Here is an 18,324-nt window from a genome sequence, read left to right on the forward strand (position 1 = left end):
GCTGTTTTAACTGGGGTAATTGATCCCATTACTTGGCCAGTCACTGGGGAGAGGAATGCCATGGATTAGAGTAAATTGTGACAGCTTTACAGGAAAAGGGACACAGCCAGAATTCTTGGTGTTCATAAAGTATTAAAGGGAACCATGGAGAAAAGGCCTTGGTGTAACAGTAAAAGTCATTACACTGCCCAGGAGAAAATCTGGATGGCTGAAGCAGTTCCACCTAAGAGAACGTTCTCCTGAGCAGAGCACACAGAGCTTGCCTGGGCTGCATTGGAGTCAGTCATTTGTCTTTCTTTGTTAGATGAGATGTCCCTAAAACGGTGGGGTCTTGAGTAGCCAGATATGGTAAGTTCAGTGTGAAAGAAGCCCTTAGAGGGTAGCTGTGGGCATCATGCAAACCAAGCATTGTCTTAGAAACAAAACACTTGATAATTTTATAGATAAGAAATCTCTCTTTTTAGATCTTGTTGCTGTTGTTTTTTTCATAGCTAGTGAAAAAGCAGTAACCCCTTGGCATACTGATTGAAAATGTGTTAGCGTGCTTGTTCCTAGTTTGGTGTTTGACTTTGTTTTGACTTTGTTTATGGTTGTATTTTGGCATGCAGAAGTTTATTTTTCTACAGTTAATATGTTTTAGATTTAGAAATCCTTCCAGGATTTTATACTCCCAGGTTAGCACTGATTTGATTGGTTAGGAAAGTGCCAGGTAAGCAATTTGGACTCAAGGAATGAACTTGAGTTCATTCCTCTGTTCAGTTAGAAGCCAGCTTGGCAGGAGGTTTACAGCTCTTGGCTGTAGTAAATGTCTTTGCACCATGACTGGCTGGCTAAAGTAGGAGCTTGGAGCTGTAATGATGCTAGGGGGGAAACAGAAGAAAAACTTCTAAGAAGAGATTTATTAATAGTAGGAAAGGAGTGTCAAGACTTGATATGGATACCCCAAAAGATTAAACATCAAAGTAAGTAAGTAGTGTAGGTTTAATCTGGTTGAAGTCTATTGGATCCTCTGATTAAAGATTTGTAGAGATGAGTGAGAATTCCCTAAAAATTGATCTTCAGACCTGATGACGTTTTCTGGAGTTGTTTGAGGAATTTTGGAGATAATAAGTCTTTTTAATGACTGACTTAGAGGATGGTGTAGTAATATTAAAACAAAAACAAAAAATCTGGAGGAAGGACAGACAGGAAGGAAGTATTCCAAATGGACTGATTGTATTTAAAAGGACTGACTCTGTCCTTTTAAACTCTGGGCCTCTGAAAGGAATCATTCTCCCTTCATTCTTGTGTACTCAAAAGGACCTAATAGGGGATGTGGAGAGAGTGAGAGAATAAAGTGTTAGTAATTCTATTTATTTTTTTACCTTAAAAACAGAAGAGGTTAGGCTTTATAAATACTTAAAATACTCAAATACTTAAAATAGGATTGACATGCCCATACTTTTCAAATACATTGTATTTCTAAATATTACAGTTTATGTGGCCTGGCAAATGGATTTGCTAACTATCTGAAATGGTAGATTCTTGGGTAACAAATTAGGGTGCAACTAAAAATCTTTTTGTACCACTCACCATAAAAGAGTTGAGGAACATAAAAGATAACTGGATTCTTTGGGGTTTTTTTAACAAAAAGGTAAGTGAACCGTATCATTTTACAAAATAATAAGTTTGCTACCCTGTTGTGATAAGTCAGTGGCTGTTTCCTAGCCAGATTTTGGGGTGGTGGTACTTAACCTGTCATTTCAAGTAAAGGTGAAATTCTAAGTGGCAAAGTAAGTGCTTTTCAAAACAAATTCGCGATTGAGAGTGTATTTCTAAAGTAAAAGTTTGAAACTTTGTCATTTTGTTATAAAAAAATGTCATGTGCAAAACCCATATTTGGACCCTTGAGAAATTTAGAAAAACTTCCTTTAAAAAATACTTTTATATTTATTTATAGAAGCAGGATGTGTTCACCAGTATAGTTTTATCACCTGATTTTTTTAGTTAGTGATCTGTTCTTTCATTTTAGTACATGTTTTATCATCTTTATACCCAGATTATATTTGTTTTTCTCAATTGATCCAAAGTGTCCAAACCAGTATCTAATCCAGGACCACACATTGCATGTGGTGGTTGTGTCCTTAATCTCTCTCACACATGGTCCTTTTTTGCTAACACTGATTTTTATAAAGAGGCCAGACCTATTTTCTTGTAGAAAGTTCCACCTTTTGAATTTCTCTGGTTTCTTCTTTGTGGTATTTTTTAACTTGTTTCTCCATTCTTTGTATTTCTTGTGAACTGGAAGTTTTACCTATAGGCTTGTGCATTAGTAGTATATGTTGTATCCCATAAGAAGACATGTAATACCTAAATTGCCATTAGTGGTGCTAAAAATGGCACCACTGGATTAGGTGCCAGCCATCAAATCCCTTCAATATATTGTTTTCTCCTTATGATTTAAGTATTCTGTGTGGTGTTATTTTGGAACTGTTTGTATATTCAGTTCCCCATCAACCATGCATGTTGGTGTTTTAAACAATTGATCATACTTGCCTGAATCAATAATTTTATTAGGGTTTCAGTTTAACATTTTTCTAATTATTTCATTCCTCCTTCACTTATTAGCTGGCTTACTTTTATGGAAATTGAGCTTTCCCTCATTCAGTTGGGGCTCTTTGGTTACCCTGAAACCAATTTTCCTACCGAGAAGGCAGAAAGAGTGGCCGTTTCCCTTTAATCACCAGTTTTTGAGGTATTACATGAATAGCCACAAAACAAAATTTTAAAACCTTATTTAAAGTCATTTAAATAATGTTTCATTGGGTTTTGAACTCATTTGCTAAACATTTAAAAAATGTGCAACACTTTCCCAACACCTGATTAGCATTTGGGAAGTTGGAAATTTACTAACCAAATGCACATCATTGCTGAATGGGATTAAAAAAGTAAGTGTAATCATTCCTGCATTTGCATTTACATATCATGGTAATGTATCTTTTTTAGTTACAGCAGCCATTAAAATCAAGAATTGAAATAGCTGGACTTACAACTAGACTTTTATTTATTTTTATAAATTTATTTATTTTATTTTTGGCTGCTTTGGGTCTTCGTTGCTGTGCATGGGCTTTCTCTAGTTGCAGCGAGTGGGGGCTACTCTTCGTTGCTGTGCGTGGGCTTCTCATTGCGGTGGCTTCTCTTGCAGAGCACGGGCTCTAGGCACGCAGGCTTCAGTAGTTGTGGCTCACAGGCTCCAGAGCACAGGCTCAGTAGTTGTGGTGCACAGGCTTAGTTGCTCCGCAGCATGTGGCATCTTCCTGGACCAGAGATTGAACCCGTGTCCCCTGCATTGGCAGGTGGATTCTTAACCACTGCGCCACCAGGGAAGCCCACAACTAGACTTTTAAATCAAGATTTAAGAAAATTGAAGCGCATCGATCACATTAACTGTTAAATTTATTAATGTTTTAGTGAACAGAATTTTTAAAACACAATTACAGTATATAATAATTCATTTTAGAAATGTCACTTTTTAATTTTTTATGTGTATACTTTATAATAATGGTCTTGTGTTATTACACTAGTAGGTGCAAACATTAATATCTAGTTGCGAACAGTTATTTGGAAGAGGCCATTGTATAGGGGATGAAGTTTAGGGATTTAGGTTCAGATTGAGCTAGCTTTTAATTTGTTTGGTAGACTATCTGGCACAAATTAAGCATTTACTAAACGTCATTCTCTTTCTCTTTTTTTGGTTCTGTCTACCATTATTACACCTTAAATCTGCTTTTTATATTAAAAAACAAGAAAGTTACCATTGTATCTTACTGATTATCAACTTTGGTTACATCTTACTGCCCCAGCATTTATATTTTCCTATAGATACATAGTACTTAGCTCTTCTATAGGTTAAATGTACTTTTGAGGGCTTACCTGGGGAATTAACCATTGTTTCTAACATTTTTCTGTGGTTAAAGCATCCTGAGTGTAAAATAAATGACACAAGCAAACTGTTGGTACATAATTTGCAAATTTTCCCTCCTATAATGTTCAATAGATTACTTTGGTAGAGCTAATTGTGGTAACATATAGATTCCCTGTTCAAAATGTATCACTGTATTATATTTTTATTTTAAGCAATTTTTATAGCCTTCAGAATGGTTTACCTTGTAAACACTTATACTAAAAACTGTGATACTAATTAAATTCTAGGAATATATTAATTCAGCAATCTGAGTAGAATCCTAAATTGCATTGAATTTGAGATTGCTTCAACAGTTGTAATAAGAGCTCAGGGGCTTAATTTGTTACTTAATGCTGATCTTTTGAACCTGTTGTCCATTTTTCTTAATGATTTAATTATTTTGGACTCAGAGTACTCAATGCTGGGTTAAGGTAGCTGCAGGGTGAAGGCATTAGACAAGAACTTAAGACAAGGAATGCTGAGGGGAAAGGATCTGGAAGCAGTGGGTGGGAATCCAGTTCAGCAAATAGCAGTCTAGACAGGGCAACAGAGACGGGAAGACAGAACCCGGTGGGATGGCCAAGGTCTTTGTAAACACCCACCCCTGGGCAAACACCCTCCTGGGTATCTGTGAAAGGCAGGGCAAACAGCAATCAGACACCAGGCAGTGTGAGGTGCACCAGAGCTACAGAAAGGGGCCAGCATGGGCCCCTGCCATAGGACAAAGCCCTGTGGTGGAGGCAGCTGGCTGTTGTCACCATCATTCATCAGAACTTTACTTCCCTTTTCACCTTACTGAGCCTATCTGCTATTTCAGCTGCCTGTGAGACTTGCTAGGGGCTAGCAAGTCTTGGGAAAGAGTAAAGAGAAATGGCCCCTCTGACCATTTATGATCTTTGATTGCAGATCTGTTAAGTTCTGTGTAATTTTGGATCCCATTCTTGTTTTAGTACTTCTTTTACATAGTATTGTTTCTTATCTGTAAATAAGGCTTGAGCAGTAGGCCCTCTTCCATCAATAACAAGCAGTGTGATCTTGGGTGAGCAGTTAACACCAGAGGTTAGAAAGTAGTAGCATGCCAGCTTTATATAACTCAGAGTATTTATAATTAGTAGTTTGTTTTTGCCAATGTTTACAAATTAGGTGCCTTTATTTTAAAAATTCAAGATTTTTGCTTTGTCTTAAAAAAGTCCCTGCCACTCACATAGACTATATCCATGTGTGCTTATACCCAAGGCCAATTCCCTCACATTTATTAGTCTGGCCTTGGTAAAGATGTGTTTGCTACTCTAGAGTTCCAGTTTCCTTTTATCTAAATTGAGCATCATTATACCAGCATACTATACATACAAATAAAAGTAATTTGAGAAGTTAAAACTATTGAAATATAAGGCCATCTGAATTTTTTAGAGAGATTTATGTTTTTTTTTTCTTACTGGTATTTGTGCAGGAGCTGTGAGAGTGATTTTATCTTATTTACTTACTTTATCACATAAAATTGCTTATTATATATAATCTTTTCCCTGTTCACCTTTTTTATTCAGCAGTTGAATCTTTAAGCCTGTTTCCAACTTGCATTGATTCATGAAAATTCTATGTTAATCTGGATTGAGTGATTTTTTTAAAAAAAGATCAATCAAGTTCTTGGCATTGGAATGACTATGTCATCTGGCTGATGTGAAAATAATTAAATATGGGAAACGTTGCGACACTTCTTCATGAAGAATAATTGAAAATAGTTTACTGGTTTATTGGGTTGGAATTTAAATATCCTTTGTTATACTTAACTCTGAGATATGATGACTTGTGTAATTTTTTTTAACATCTTTATTGGAGTATAATTGCTTTACAATGTTGTGTTACTTTCTGCTGTATAACAAAGTGAATCAGCTATATGTATACATATATCCCCATATCTCCTCCCTCCCACCCCCCCCATCCCACCCCTCTAGGTGGTAACAAAGCACTGAATTAATCTTCCTGTGCCATGCAGCTGCTTCCCACTAGCTATCTATTTTACATTTGGTAGTGTATGTATGTCAATGCCACTCTCTCACTTTGTCCCAGCTTACCCTTACCCCTCCCCATGTCCTCAAGTCCATTCTCTACATCTGCGTCTTTATTCCTTTCCTGCCCCTAGGTTGATCAGAACTTTTTTTTTTTTAGGATTCCATATATATGTGTTAGCATACGGTATTTATTTTTCTCTTTCTGACTTCACTCTGTATGACAGACTCTAGGTCCATCCACTTCATTATAAATAACTCAATTTCATTTCTTTTTATGGCTGAGTAATATTCCATTGTACATATGTGCCACCTCTTCTTTATCCATTCATCTGTCAATGGACACTTAGGATGCTTCCATGTCCTGGCTATTGTAAATAGAGCTGCAATGAATATTGTGGTACATGACTCTTTTTGAATTACGGTTTTCTCAGGGTATATGGCCAGTAGTGGGATGGCTGGGTCGTATGTAGTTCTATTTTTAGTTTTTTAAGGAAACTCTATACTGTTCTCCATAGTAGCAGTATCAATTTATATTTCCACCAACAGTGCAAGAGGGTTCCCTTTTCTCCACACCCTCTCCAGCATTTATTGTTTGTAGATTTTTTGATGATGGCCATTCTGACCCGTGTGAGGTGATACCGCATTGTAGTTTTAATTGGCACTTCTCTAATGATTAGTGATGTTGAACATCTTAATAGATGTGTCTCTTGGCCATCCATACGTCTTCTTTGGAGAAATGTCTATTTAGGTCTTCCGGCCACTTTTTAATTGGGTTGTTCGTTTTTTTGATATTGAGCTTCGTGAGCTGTTTATATACTTTGGAGATTAATCCTTTGTCAGTTGCTTTGTTTGCAAATATTTTCTCCCATTCTGAGGGCCATCTTTTTGTCTTGTTTATGGTTTCCTTAGCTATGCAAAGGTTTTAAGTTTCATTAGGTCCCATTTGTTTATTTTTGTTTTTATTTCCATTTCTCTAGGAGGTGCATCAAAAAGTATCTTGCTGTGATTTATGTCATAGAGTGTTCTGCCTATGTTTTCCTCTAAGAATTTTATAGTTTTGGCCTTATTACATTTAGGTCTTTAATCCATTTTGAGTTTATTTTTGTGTATCGTGTTAGGAAGTGTTCTAATTTCAGTCTCTTACATGTAGCTGTCCAGTTTTCCCAGCACCACTTATTGGAGAGGCTCTCTTTTCTCCATTGTATAGTCTTGCCTCCTTTATCAAAGATAAGATGACCATATGTGCGTGGGTTTATCTCTGGGCTTTCTGTCCTGTTCCATTAATCTATATTTCTGTTTTTGTATCAGTACCATACTGTCTTGATTACTGTAGCTTTGTAGTATAGTCTGAAGTCAGGGAGCCTGATTCCTCCAGCTCCGTTTTTCTTTCTCAAGATTGCTTTGGCTATTCGGGGTCTTTTGTGTTTCCATGCAAATTGTGAAATTTTTTGTTCTAGTTCTGTGAAAAATGCCATTGGTAGTTTGACAGGGATTGCACTGAATCTGTAGATTGCTTTGGGTAGTACAGTCATTTTCACAATATTGATTCTTCCAATCCAAGAACATGGTATATCTCTCCATCTGTTTCAATCATATTAAATTTCTTTCATCAGTGTCTTATAATTTTCTGCATACAGGTCTTTTGTCTCCTTAGGTAGGTTTATTCCTAGATATTTTATTCTTTTTGTTGCAGTGGTAAATGGGAGTGTTTCCTTAATTTCTCTTTCAGATTTTGCATCCTTAATGTATAGGAATGCAAGAGATTTCTGTGCATTAATTTTGTATCCTGCTACTTTACCAAATTCATTGAATAGCTCTAGTAGTTTTCTGGTAGCATCTTTTGGATTCTCTATGTATAGTATCATGTCATCTGCAAACAGTGACAGTTTTACTTCTTTTCCGATTTGGATTCCTTTGATTTCTTTTTCTTCTCTGATTGGTGTGGCTAAAACTTCCAAAACTATGTTGAATTATAGTGGTGAGAGTGGGCATCTGTGTCTTGTTCCTGATATTAGGGGTAATGGTTTCAGTTTTTCACCATTGAGAACAATGTTGGCAGTGGGTTTGTCATATATGGCCTTTATTATGTTGAGGTACGTTCCCTCTATGTCTACTTTCTGGTGGGTTTTTATCATAAATGGGTGTTGAATTTTGTCGAAAGCCTTTTCTGCATCTACTGAGATTATCGTATGGTTTTTATCCTTCAGTATGTTAATATGGTGTGTCACATTGATTGATTTGCATATATTGAAGAATCCTTGCATTCCTGGGATAAACCCAAATTGATCGTTGTGTATGATCCTTCTAATGTGCTGTTGGATTCTGTTTGCTAGTATTTTGTTGAGGATTTTTGTATCTGTGTTCATCAGTGATATTGGCCTGTAGTTTTCTTTTTTTGTGACATCTTTGTCTGGTTTTGGTATCAGGGTGATGGTGGCCTTGTAGAATGAGTTTGGGAGTATCCTCCCTCTGCAATATTTTGGAAGCATTTGAGAAGGATAGGTGTTAGCTCTTCTCTAAATGTTTGATAGGATTCACCTGTGAAGCCATCTGGTCCTGGGCTTTGTTTGTTGGAAGATTTTTAATCACAGTTTCAATTTCAGTGCTTGTGATTGGTCTGTTCATATTTTCTATTTCTTCCTGATTCAGTCTCATAAGGTTGTGCTTTTCTAAAGGTTGTGCTTTTCCAAGAATTTGTCCATTTTATTGGCATATGGTTGCTTGTAGGAGTCTCTCATGATCCTTTGTATTTCTGCAGTGTCAGTTGTTACTTCTCCCTTTTCACTTCCAATTCTGTTGATTTGAGTCTTCTCCCTTTTTTCTTAATGAGTCTGGCTACTGGTTTATCAATTTTGTTTACCTTCTCAAAGAACCAGCTTTTAGTTTTATTGATCTTTGCTGTTGTTTCCTTCATTTTTTTTCCAATTTATTTCTGATCTGATTTTTATGATTTCTTTCCTTCTGCTAAGTTTGGGGGGTTTTTTTGTTCTTCTTTCTCTAGTTGCTTTACGTGTAAGATTAGGTTGTTTATTTGAGATGTTTCTTGTCTTTTGAGGTAGGATTGTATCGCTATAAACTTCCCTCTTAGAACTGCTTTTGCTGCATCCCATAGGTTTTGGGTTGTCATGTTTTCATTGTCTTTTGTTTCTAGGTATTTTTTGATTTCCTCTTTGATTTCTTCAGTGATCTCTTGGTTATTTAGTAGCGTATTGTCTAGCCTCCATATGTTTGTATTTTTTACAGTTTTTCTCCTGTACTTGATATCTAGTCTCATAGTGTTGTGGTCGGAAAAGATACTTGATACGATTTCAATTTTCTTAAATTTACCAAGGCTTGATTTGTGACCCAAGATATGATCTATCCTGGAGAATGTTCCATGAGCACTTGAGAAGAAAGTGTATTCTGTTGTTTTTGGATGGAATGTCCTATAAATATCAATTAAGTCCATCTTGTCTAATGTGTCATTTAAAGCTTGTGTTTCCTTATTTACTTTCATTTTGGATGATCTGTCCATTGGTGAAAGTGGGGTGTTAAAGTCCCCTACTATGATTGTGTTACTGTCGATTTCCCCTTTTATGGCTGTTAGCCTTTGCCTTATGTATTGAGGTGCTCCTATGTTGGGTGCATAAATATTTACAATTGTTATATCTTTTTCTTGGATTGATCCCTTGATCATCATATAGTGTCCTTCTTTGTCTCTTGTAATAGCCTTTATTTTAAAGTCTACTTTGTGTGCTATGAGAATTGCTACTCCAGCTTTCTTTTGATTTCCATTTGCATGGAGTATCTTTTTCCATCCCCTCACTTTCAGTCTGTATGCATCCCTAGGTCTGAAGTACATCTCTTGTAGACAGCCTATATATGGGTCTTGTTTTTGTATCCATTCAGCCAGTCTATGTCTTTTGGTTGGAGCATTTAATCCATTTACATTTAAGGTAATTATCGATATGTATGTTCCTATTCCCATTTTCTTAATTGTTTTGGCTTTGTTATTGTAGGTCTTTCCCTTGTCTTGTGTTTCCTGCCTAGAGAAGTTCCTTTAGCATTTTTGTAAAGCTGGTTTGGTGGTGCTGAATTCTCTTAGCTTTTGCTTGTCTGTAAAGCTTTTGATTTCTCCGTCAAATCTAAATGAGATCCTTGCTGGGTAGAGTAATCTTGGTTGTAGGTTCTTCCCTTTCATCACTTTAAGTATATCATGCCACTCCCTTCTGGTTTGCAGAGTTTCTGCTGAAAGATCAGCTGTTAACCTTATGGGGATTCCCTTATATGTTATTTGTTGCTTTTCCCTTGCTGCTTTTAATATTTTTTCTTTGTATTTAATTTTTGATAGTTTGTTTAATATGTGTCTTGGCGTGTTTCTCCTTGGATTTATCCTGTACGGGACTCTCTGCGCCTCCTGGAATTGATTGACTATTTCGTTTGCCATGTTATGGACGTTTTCAACTATTATCTCTTCAAATATTTTCTCAGACCCTTTCTTTTTCTTTTCTTCTTCTGGGACCCCTGTAATTCGAATGTTGGTGCATTTAATGTTGTCCCACAGGTCTCTGAGACTGTCCTCAATTCTTTTCATTCTTTTTTATTTTTTCTGCTCTGCGGTAGTTATTTCCACTATTTTATCTTCCAGGTCACTTATCCATTCTTTTGCCTCAGTTATTCTGCTATTGATTCCTTCTAGAGAATTTTTAATGTCATTTACTGTGTTGTTCATCATTGTTTGTTTGCTCTTTAGTTCTTCTATGTCCTTGTTAAACGTTTCTTGTATTTTCCCCATTCTATTTCCAAGATTTTGGATCATCTTTACTATTATTACTCTGAATTCTTCTTCAGGTAGACTGCCTATTTCCTCTTCATTTGTTTGGTCTGGTGGGTTTTTACCTTGCTCCTTCATCTGCTGCATATTTCTGTGTGTTCTCATTTTGCTTAACTTACTGTGTTTGGGGTCTCCTTTTTGCAGGCTGCAGGTTAGTAGTTCCTGTTGTTTTTGGTGTCTGCCCCCAGTGGGTGAGGTTGGTCCAATGGGTTTTGTAGACTTCCTGGTGGAGGGGAGTGGTGTCTGTGTTTTGGTGGGTGGGGCTGGATCTTGTCTTTCTGGTGGTCAGGGCTGTGTCCAGTGGTGTGTTTTGGGGTATCTGTGAACTTAGTATGATTTTAGGCAGCCTCTCTGCTAATGGATGGGGTTGTGTTCCTGTTTTGCTAGTTATTTGGCATGGGGCTTCCAGCACTGGAGCTTGCTGGCCATTGGGTGGAGCTGGGTCTTAGCGTTGAGATGGAGTTCTCTGGGAGAGCTCTTGCTGATTGATACTATTTGGGGCTGGGAAGTCTCTTGGTGGTCCAGTGTCCTGAATTTGGCTCTCCCACCTCAGAGGCTCAGGCCTGACACATAGGCCAGAGCACCAAGACCCTGTTAGCCATACATCTCAGAAGAAAAGGGAGAAAAAAAGAAAGAAAAAAATAATTGAAAAATAAAGAAATAAAGTTATGAAAATAAAAAAAAATTTTAAATTAAAAATAAAAAAGTAATTTAAAAAAAAAGAGAGCATCCACACCAATAAGCAATCCACCAATGATAACAAGTGCTAAAATCTGTACTAAGATATACATAAAAATTAGAAACAAGTCAGTCGCAGACAGCAAACCCCAAGTCTACAGTTGCACCCAAAGTCCACTGCCTCAATTTTGGGATGATTCGTTGTCTGTTCAGGTATTCCACAGATGCAGGGTACCTCAAGTTGATTGTGGGGATTTAATCCACTGCTCCTGAGGCTGCATGGAGAAATTTCCCTTTCTCTTCTTTGTTTGCACAGCTCCTGGGGTTCAGCTTTGGTTTTGGCCCCACCTCTGCTTGTAGGTTGCCCTAAGGCTTCTGTTCCCGCCCAGACAGGGTGGGATTAAAGCAGCAGCTGATTAGGGAGCTCTGGCTCACTCATGCCGGGGGAGGGAGGGATATGGTAGTTATAATTGGAATGCAGGGCGAGCCTGTGGCGGCAGAGGCCAGCGTGATGTTGCAACAGCCTGAGGCGTGCCGTGTGTTCTCCTGGGGAAGTTGTCCCTGGATCACAGGACCCTGGCAGTGGCGGGCTGCACAGGCTCTGGGATGGGGGGGCATGTGGACAGTGACCCGTGCTTGCACACAGGATTCTTGGTGGCTACAGCAGCATCGTTAGCATTTCATGCCCGTCTCTGGGGTCCGAGGTGATATTTGCGGCTCCTGCCCATCTCTGCAGCTCGTTTAGGCAGTGCTCTGCCTACTGTGGGCAGACAGGGAAGGAATCCCTTCTCCTTGCGCACCCCGAAGCAATGGTCTCTTGCCTCTTAGGCAGTTCCACACTTTTTCCTGGACTCCCTCCCGGCTAGCTGTGGCGCACTAGCCCCTTCAGGCTGTGTTCATGCAGCCAAGCCCAGTCCTCTCCCTGGGGTCTGACCTCCGAAGCCCGAGCCTCAGCTCCCAGCCCCCACCCGCCCTGGCGGGTGAGCAGACAAGCTTCAGGCTGGTGAGTGCTGGTCGGCACCCATCCTCTGTGTGAGAATCTCTCCACTTTGCCCTCTGCACCCCTGTTGCTGTGCTGTCCTTCTTGGCTCCAAAGCTTCCCCCCAGCCCATCCCCGTCTCCACCAGTGAAGCGGCTTCCTAGTGTGTGGAAACTTTTCCTCCTTCACAGCTCCCTCCCAGAGGTGCAGGTCCCATCCCTATTCTTTTGTCTCTGTTTTTTCTTTTTTCTTTTGCCCTACCCAGGTATGTGGGGAGTTTCTTGCCTTTTGAGAAGTCTGAGGTCTTCTGCCAGCGTTCAGTAGGTGTTCTGTAGGAGTTGTTTCATATGTAGATGTATTTTTGATGTATTTGTGGGGAGGAAGGTGATCTCCATGTCTTACTCGTCCAACATCTTGAAGGTCCCCCTCAATGTTTTGGTTTTTTAAACTCTACCAGAGGCTTCTCTAAGTACATAGATTAAACTTCAAAATGTTCTGTAGAAGAATAGAAATGAGAAGCACATGTCTAAATAACTGGGCTTTATTATTTGAGACCTGAATTGTCAGGATTAAAACTATACATGATCAAGTTGTGATCTTTTTGTTTCAGTCCACTAATTTATCCATTGCTACTTGAGCCTCTCCTAGGTTTTGAAACATCAATCAGCAATCCAAGATCAGAAGTTTTCACAGGGACTGGGTTAGGCAGATGGTAGTTTTAAATGGGGGCAGTGGAATCCTAATGGCTACAATATTGTTCAGCAAAAAAACAAACCAAACAAAAAAACCCACAAAAAACAAAACCAAGAAAGTTTGTGTCATGACTTTGAAAAGCACTACCAACTTCCTAAGTATTTTCTATCCCAGTATTTTATTTTTCCTGTGAGATTGCCTTTTGCTCCTTCAGAGAGATTCCTTACCCTGGAGAGAGACAGCAGGTTCTCCTTACTCATGTTTCCTAAGCCACAGGGCTTCCTTACTTTTACATCTCTGCACTTGTCACATTTTTAAAAACTTTATCTACTTTCAACAAACTGAAATGATCAATTGCTCACTCTTTACTGTGTTACTTGCTGTATTATCTATTGCTGCCTTACAGATTACACCAGCACTTAGTGACTTAAAACAACAATTAATGTTCTCTCAAACAGTTTCTGTGGGGAAGGTATTTGAGATTGGCTAACTTGGGTGGGTCTGCTTCTGGATCTGGCTGGGCTGTAGTCATCTGAAGGCTTGACTGGGGCTGGAGGGTCCACTGCTCAAATGGCCCATTCACATGCCCAGCAAGTTAGCACTGGTTGTTGGCAAGGAGCCTCTGTTCCTCGCCACGTGGGCTGCCCTCACAAAACAAGAACCTGATTTACTTGGAGTGAGGAGTCCTAAAGAAAGCAAGGCAAAAGCCACAACGTCCTTGTCATCTAGCCTCAGGTGTTACACTCTACCATTAATGCAGTATCCTATTGTTTACACAGTGGTGACCTATTCACTGAGGGTGGAAATACCAGAAGATGAGCATTGTTGGGGCTGTCTTGGAAGCTGGCTACCACAGCTATTTAGTATCTCTCTTGTTCATCTCTTGTTGTTTTCTATTTTTGGACAGCAATGTGCAGTTAGAGTGGCCATTCTATATATATAGCTTTTCATGAAAATACACTAAAAGAATTTGAGAAGCACATAGCTTCCAAATTGCTGGGATCACACTGATGCATCATAAAATCTCATTGATTTAGAGTTTACTAATTTGAGAACTTATATAGGAGCCATTTTAAGGATTCTTCTCAAGTAACAAATTTATAATAATTTTAATGGAGAAGGGGTTTTGACTAGAGAAGATGAGTGGGTGTAAAATTAAGAATTATAGATTGTTAGCAAACATTTCTTTGATTGTTATATGTCTTAGTCCTTTTGGGCTGCTATAACAAAATACCAGAGACTTATAAACAACAGAAGTTTATTTCTCACAGTTCTGGAGCCTGGGAGTCCAAGATCAGGGTGACAGCATGCTCCAGTGAGGGCTGTCACATGGTGAAGGGCCTAGAGATCTCTCTGGAGTCCCTTTTATAAGACACTAATCCCATTCACGAGGGTTTCACTCTAATGGCTGTCTCCCAAAGGCCCCATCTCCTACTACCATCATTTTTGGGAGGTTAAGATTTCATCATATGAATTTTGGATGGGACAGAAACATTTGGACCATAGTATTATGTAAAAAACTTATTCTGAATCTGTAAATTTCCTTCAACTTATTGCATTGTACCTAAACTCTCTATGTATAAGCATTCCCCAGTTGGGTTTAAAGATTATGTTTTTAAAAAGTTCATCACTAGGAATATAGGTTTTGTTTCTCCATAGGAAAAAATGTTACATTGTTGTTGGGTTCTTTGAACTGAATTTGTATTCCAAGGCTAACCCACAATTATTTAATGTATTACAGACTATTTCTGTTTTGAAAGTTAGAAGGAAATAATACCATTGCAATTTTAGCAATTAAAGAAACCAAGGAACTGCAGTCTTGAGTTGGAGGAATTATCTTTAACCTGGTGCTTAAGAAAAAGTTTATATAATTTGAGAGAAGTTCGTATTAGAAATTTAGGGAAAATCTGAATGAGGTTTCTGGATTTCATTTAATTAATTTATTTAAATTATGTATGTATATACGTACATTAGTGAATCAAATCCTATTCATACCCTCATTGGCCTCAAGGTATTTTTTTATTTGGTTTTGTTTTGTTTTGTTTTTTGTTTTTGTTATTGTTTTTTTAGAGGAAATTTTTTGGAGGAGTCCTGCTAGGAAGTCCTAAAATAGAATGGAGAAATGAAAAGGCTTTCCTAAAGTTATTCATTAAGTCTTAGAAGAGAAAGGAAGCAGGTTGGAGACTAGAAGAGAATGAGTAAATGTAGAGGGGGGGGCACTAGATTTAAAAGACTTTTTAGTTTTTCTTAAAGGAACTGTTATGCTCTATTTCCAAATAAATAGTAAGACAATAGAAAGTCAATTGACAGATTGATCCTTAAAACATCTAAATAAGTAATATATAGATAAATATAATGTTGAGTGCAATTATAGATGATTTTGATTAGTTAATTCATGATAAATTACAACCTTCTCTGAGTCAGTAATATTGTACTTGAAAATTTGTTTGATACTAGGTAAGAAGGCATTCCTTTGTTCTTGGGATTGATTGTTCTTTGTGGGTTTGTATGCTGCTATAGATAAATGTTAGAAGATTCTGTATAGTTAATTATAGTTCTGTATTATTTTTAGAGTAAATGGGATAAAATCATTTTCAGAAACAGGGTAAACATTTCCATTTATGAGTCTTAAAACAAAATTGATAAAATGCCCTCTGGAAGCTGACTTGTTTTAAGATATATCCTTCTCTAAGTTTCAAAGATTCTTGCTGGATCTTTGATTTTTATAATTTTTCTTAATCCAATGATTTTTTATATTTATATTAACTTTTTATCAATTATTTTAAAATTTCCTAACTATTATAAGTAGATTTAAGTTCAATGAATTAAGGATGGAATCTGAGTCCATATAAGAGGTATTGAGTTGGCCAAAAAGTTCGTTTGGTTTTTCTGTAAGATGGAATGGAAAAACTGAATGAACTTTTTGGCCAACCCAATATGAATCTGGAGTTACAATGAAACATAAGACATGGGTTCTTACTTCAGAATGTTCACAATTTGGTTGAAGAAACAGCTCATTTATACAAATTTAAGTAATGGAGATAAAAAGTTTGTAATTAAATTTTTTAGTTATTTATTTTTAACTGGTCAAAATTTAAAGTGTATTTTATCCCAAAGTAAGCTTAAGAATTGAATTGAATTTGGGTGATAATATGTGTGCCAAATCTAATGCTTGTGGCCTCTCTCACCCCTTGCCTCCATGTATGGGTGGAAAATGTCCTGCCAGAAGATTCTGAGTTGGAAAAAGATATGCCTTCGGTTAGAGTGAGGGTCAGAAAGTCCGAGGCAAACTTAATTGGGGCTGGGGGATGACTTATTTAGGGGGATGCCAGTGGACATTCTCAAACTCCAAGTTTCTAGAACAGGTTGCTTTTGAGGAGGAGGAGGGGGAGAAGAGAATGAGACTAGTAAAATACTTCTGCAGTACTGGAAATGAGAAGACAGTGGAACAACATCTATGAACTGTTGAGAGAAAAGGACTGCAGACCTGAAATCATATACATAGTTCAATGTCAGGGCAGAAAACAAGATACTTTGGAAATACAAAAATGTCCACCAACTGTGGACCTCAAATGCTGAAGAATCCACTTGAAGTATTCTACCAGATAAAAATTGAAGCATAACGTAGTTCTGAAGATAAAAGAAGCAAATGGCAATAGTAAACAAATGAAGTTTTATAGGAAACCCGTACAATATTGTAAGCTCTTAAATCTAAATGGATGGAGTTAATAAAAATCTTTGTTCTGCTTTTATGTTCCTCTCATCCTCCTCCCAGTCCCAATCCATCCCCAATCCCCATCTCCCACACACTTCTTTACTATCATTTCGGTGTATTTTTAGAAAGGACATGAGGTAAAAGCATGTGCTCAGTCTAACATCTTGATTTAGAAAATCTGTTCTTGAAATGCTATACTTCTTACCACAAAAGGCTTTTGTAAAAAGTTGTTGGTCAGGGCTCTGCAAGCAGCAGAAACCAGCTGTGACAACAGATTTAAACAAAAGGGGAATTCACTGACTGGGTAGTGGGCGACTCACAGGATCCTTGGGAAGGCTAGAGAATCAGGCTCAGTTGATTGGCTAAAGATTGTACAAAGCTTACTTCTCAGTGACAGTACTATATCTTTATTTAGAAGTAAATTGCCTTTTTCTTCTCTCTTCAAATGTAGGTTATATATTTGGGGAAAACTCCAGAAGAAGCATATAGAATATTAATGTTTGGAGATACATCCTATATTCCTTTCAGGTAAATATAAGAATGTTATGGTAGATTCATTTAATCAGGCCCTTGCCAGAAATATCTTGGTGTAGTTGTTTCTGAAAAAAGAAGACCTCATAATTAGTCATTTTGAGGTGGGTGCAAATAACACCATAGATCTAGGTTACTCAACAGTGATGCTGTGGACATTTTGTTGGGGGGTGGTTGTCCTGTGTACTGCAGGATGTTTAACAGCATCACTGGCCTCTGCCCACTAGATGTCAGTAACACCTTCACCCCAGAAAATTAATTGTGAAAACCAAAAATGTCTCCAGACATTGCCAGATGTCTGTGGTGGTGCTAGTGGTAGTGGTGGTGAATCGCTCCGACATGAGAAGTCAGAACCACTCTCACTGATGGAAACTGTGCTTTGTAATCAGATGAGAATCCTGGAGTTACAGTATGCAAAACGACCGTTTTCCAGTATTGCGGTGTTTTGGTCCTGAGGAGTGAAGAAATAAGTTTTTCCCAATAATCAGGAGTTACTTCTGGGGCAGAAACGAACCCCCTTTTCCTAGGGACACAGCCAGCAGAAATAGTGGGTGAGGTTGCTATTTGAAAAACCAAAACGGCTGTGTCATAGAGGTGGTAGATAAGTAATGTCTTTATATAAGTTAATGACATCCTCATCCTTATGTCAAAGTTACCAGGTGATTGTGTTGGAAGATATTTTGAAAAAAAAAACCCAAAAACTTGTGGGTTTTTTTCTTTTTTTAAAATCAAATGAAGTTCTAAAAGTTGCTCTTCCTGTTTATCAAAATGCTTGACTTAGCTGTATAATTAAATACTTGTATGGTGCTTAAGTATAATAAGTGTGTGAAATGATTTTACTCATTGCATACTGTATTGAGAATTTCAAATATTGCATTATTCTTCCACCTGCAAATTAGTTAATAGTTTTAGGATTGTTGCATATACCTCAAATGCCTGATTTTGAAGACGTGGGCTTGCCTT

The 18,324-nt window shown here is 37.7% G+C and overlaps 1 protein-coding gene across 9 annotated transcripts in view; it reads left to right on the plus strand.

Moving 5' to 3' along the window:
* Positions 1–18,324, plus strand: part of CDC14B (cell division cycle 14B) — a 101,713-nt gene that overhangs the window by 48,792 nt on the left and 34,597 nt on the right. For all 9 annotated transcript variants that reach the window (XM_057549044.1, XM_057549042.1, XM_057549046.1 and 6 more), the window contains exon 5: positions 17,282–17,358. In XM_057549044.1, coding sequence (XP_057405027.1) covers positions 17,282–17,358 — 77 coding nt within the window. The remainder of the gene's footprint in view (positions 1–17,281; positions 17,359–18,324) is intronic.

This window comes from Balaenoptera acutorostrata, chromosome 6 (assembly GCF_949987535.1).
Source record: "Balaenoptera acutorostrata chromosome 6, mBalAcu1.1, whole genome shotgun sequence".
NCBI classification, from domain to species: Eukaryota; Metazoa; Chordata; class Mammalia; order Artiodactyla; family Balaenopteridae; genus Balaenoptera; species Balaenoptera acutorostrata.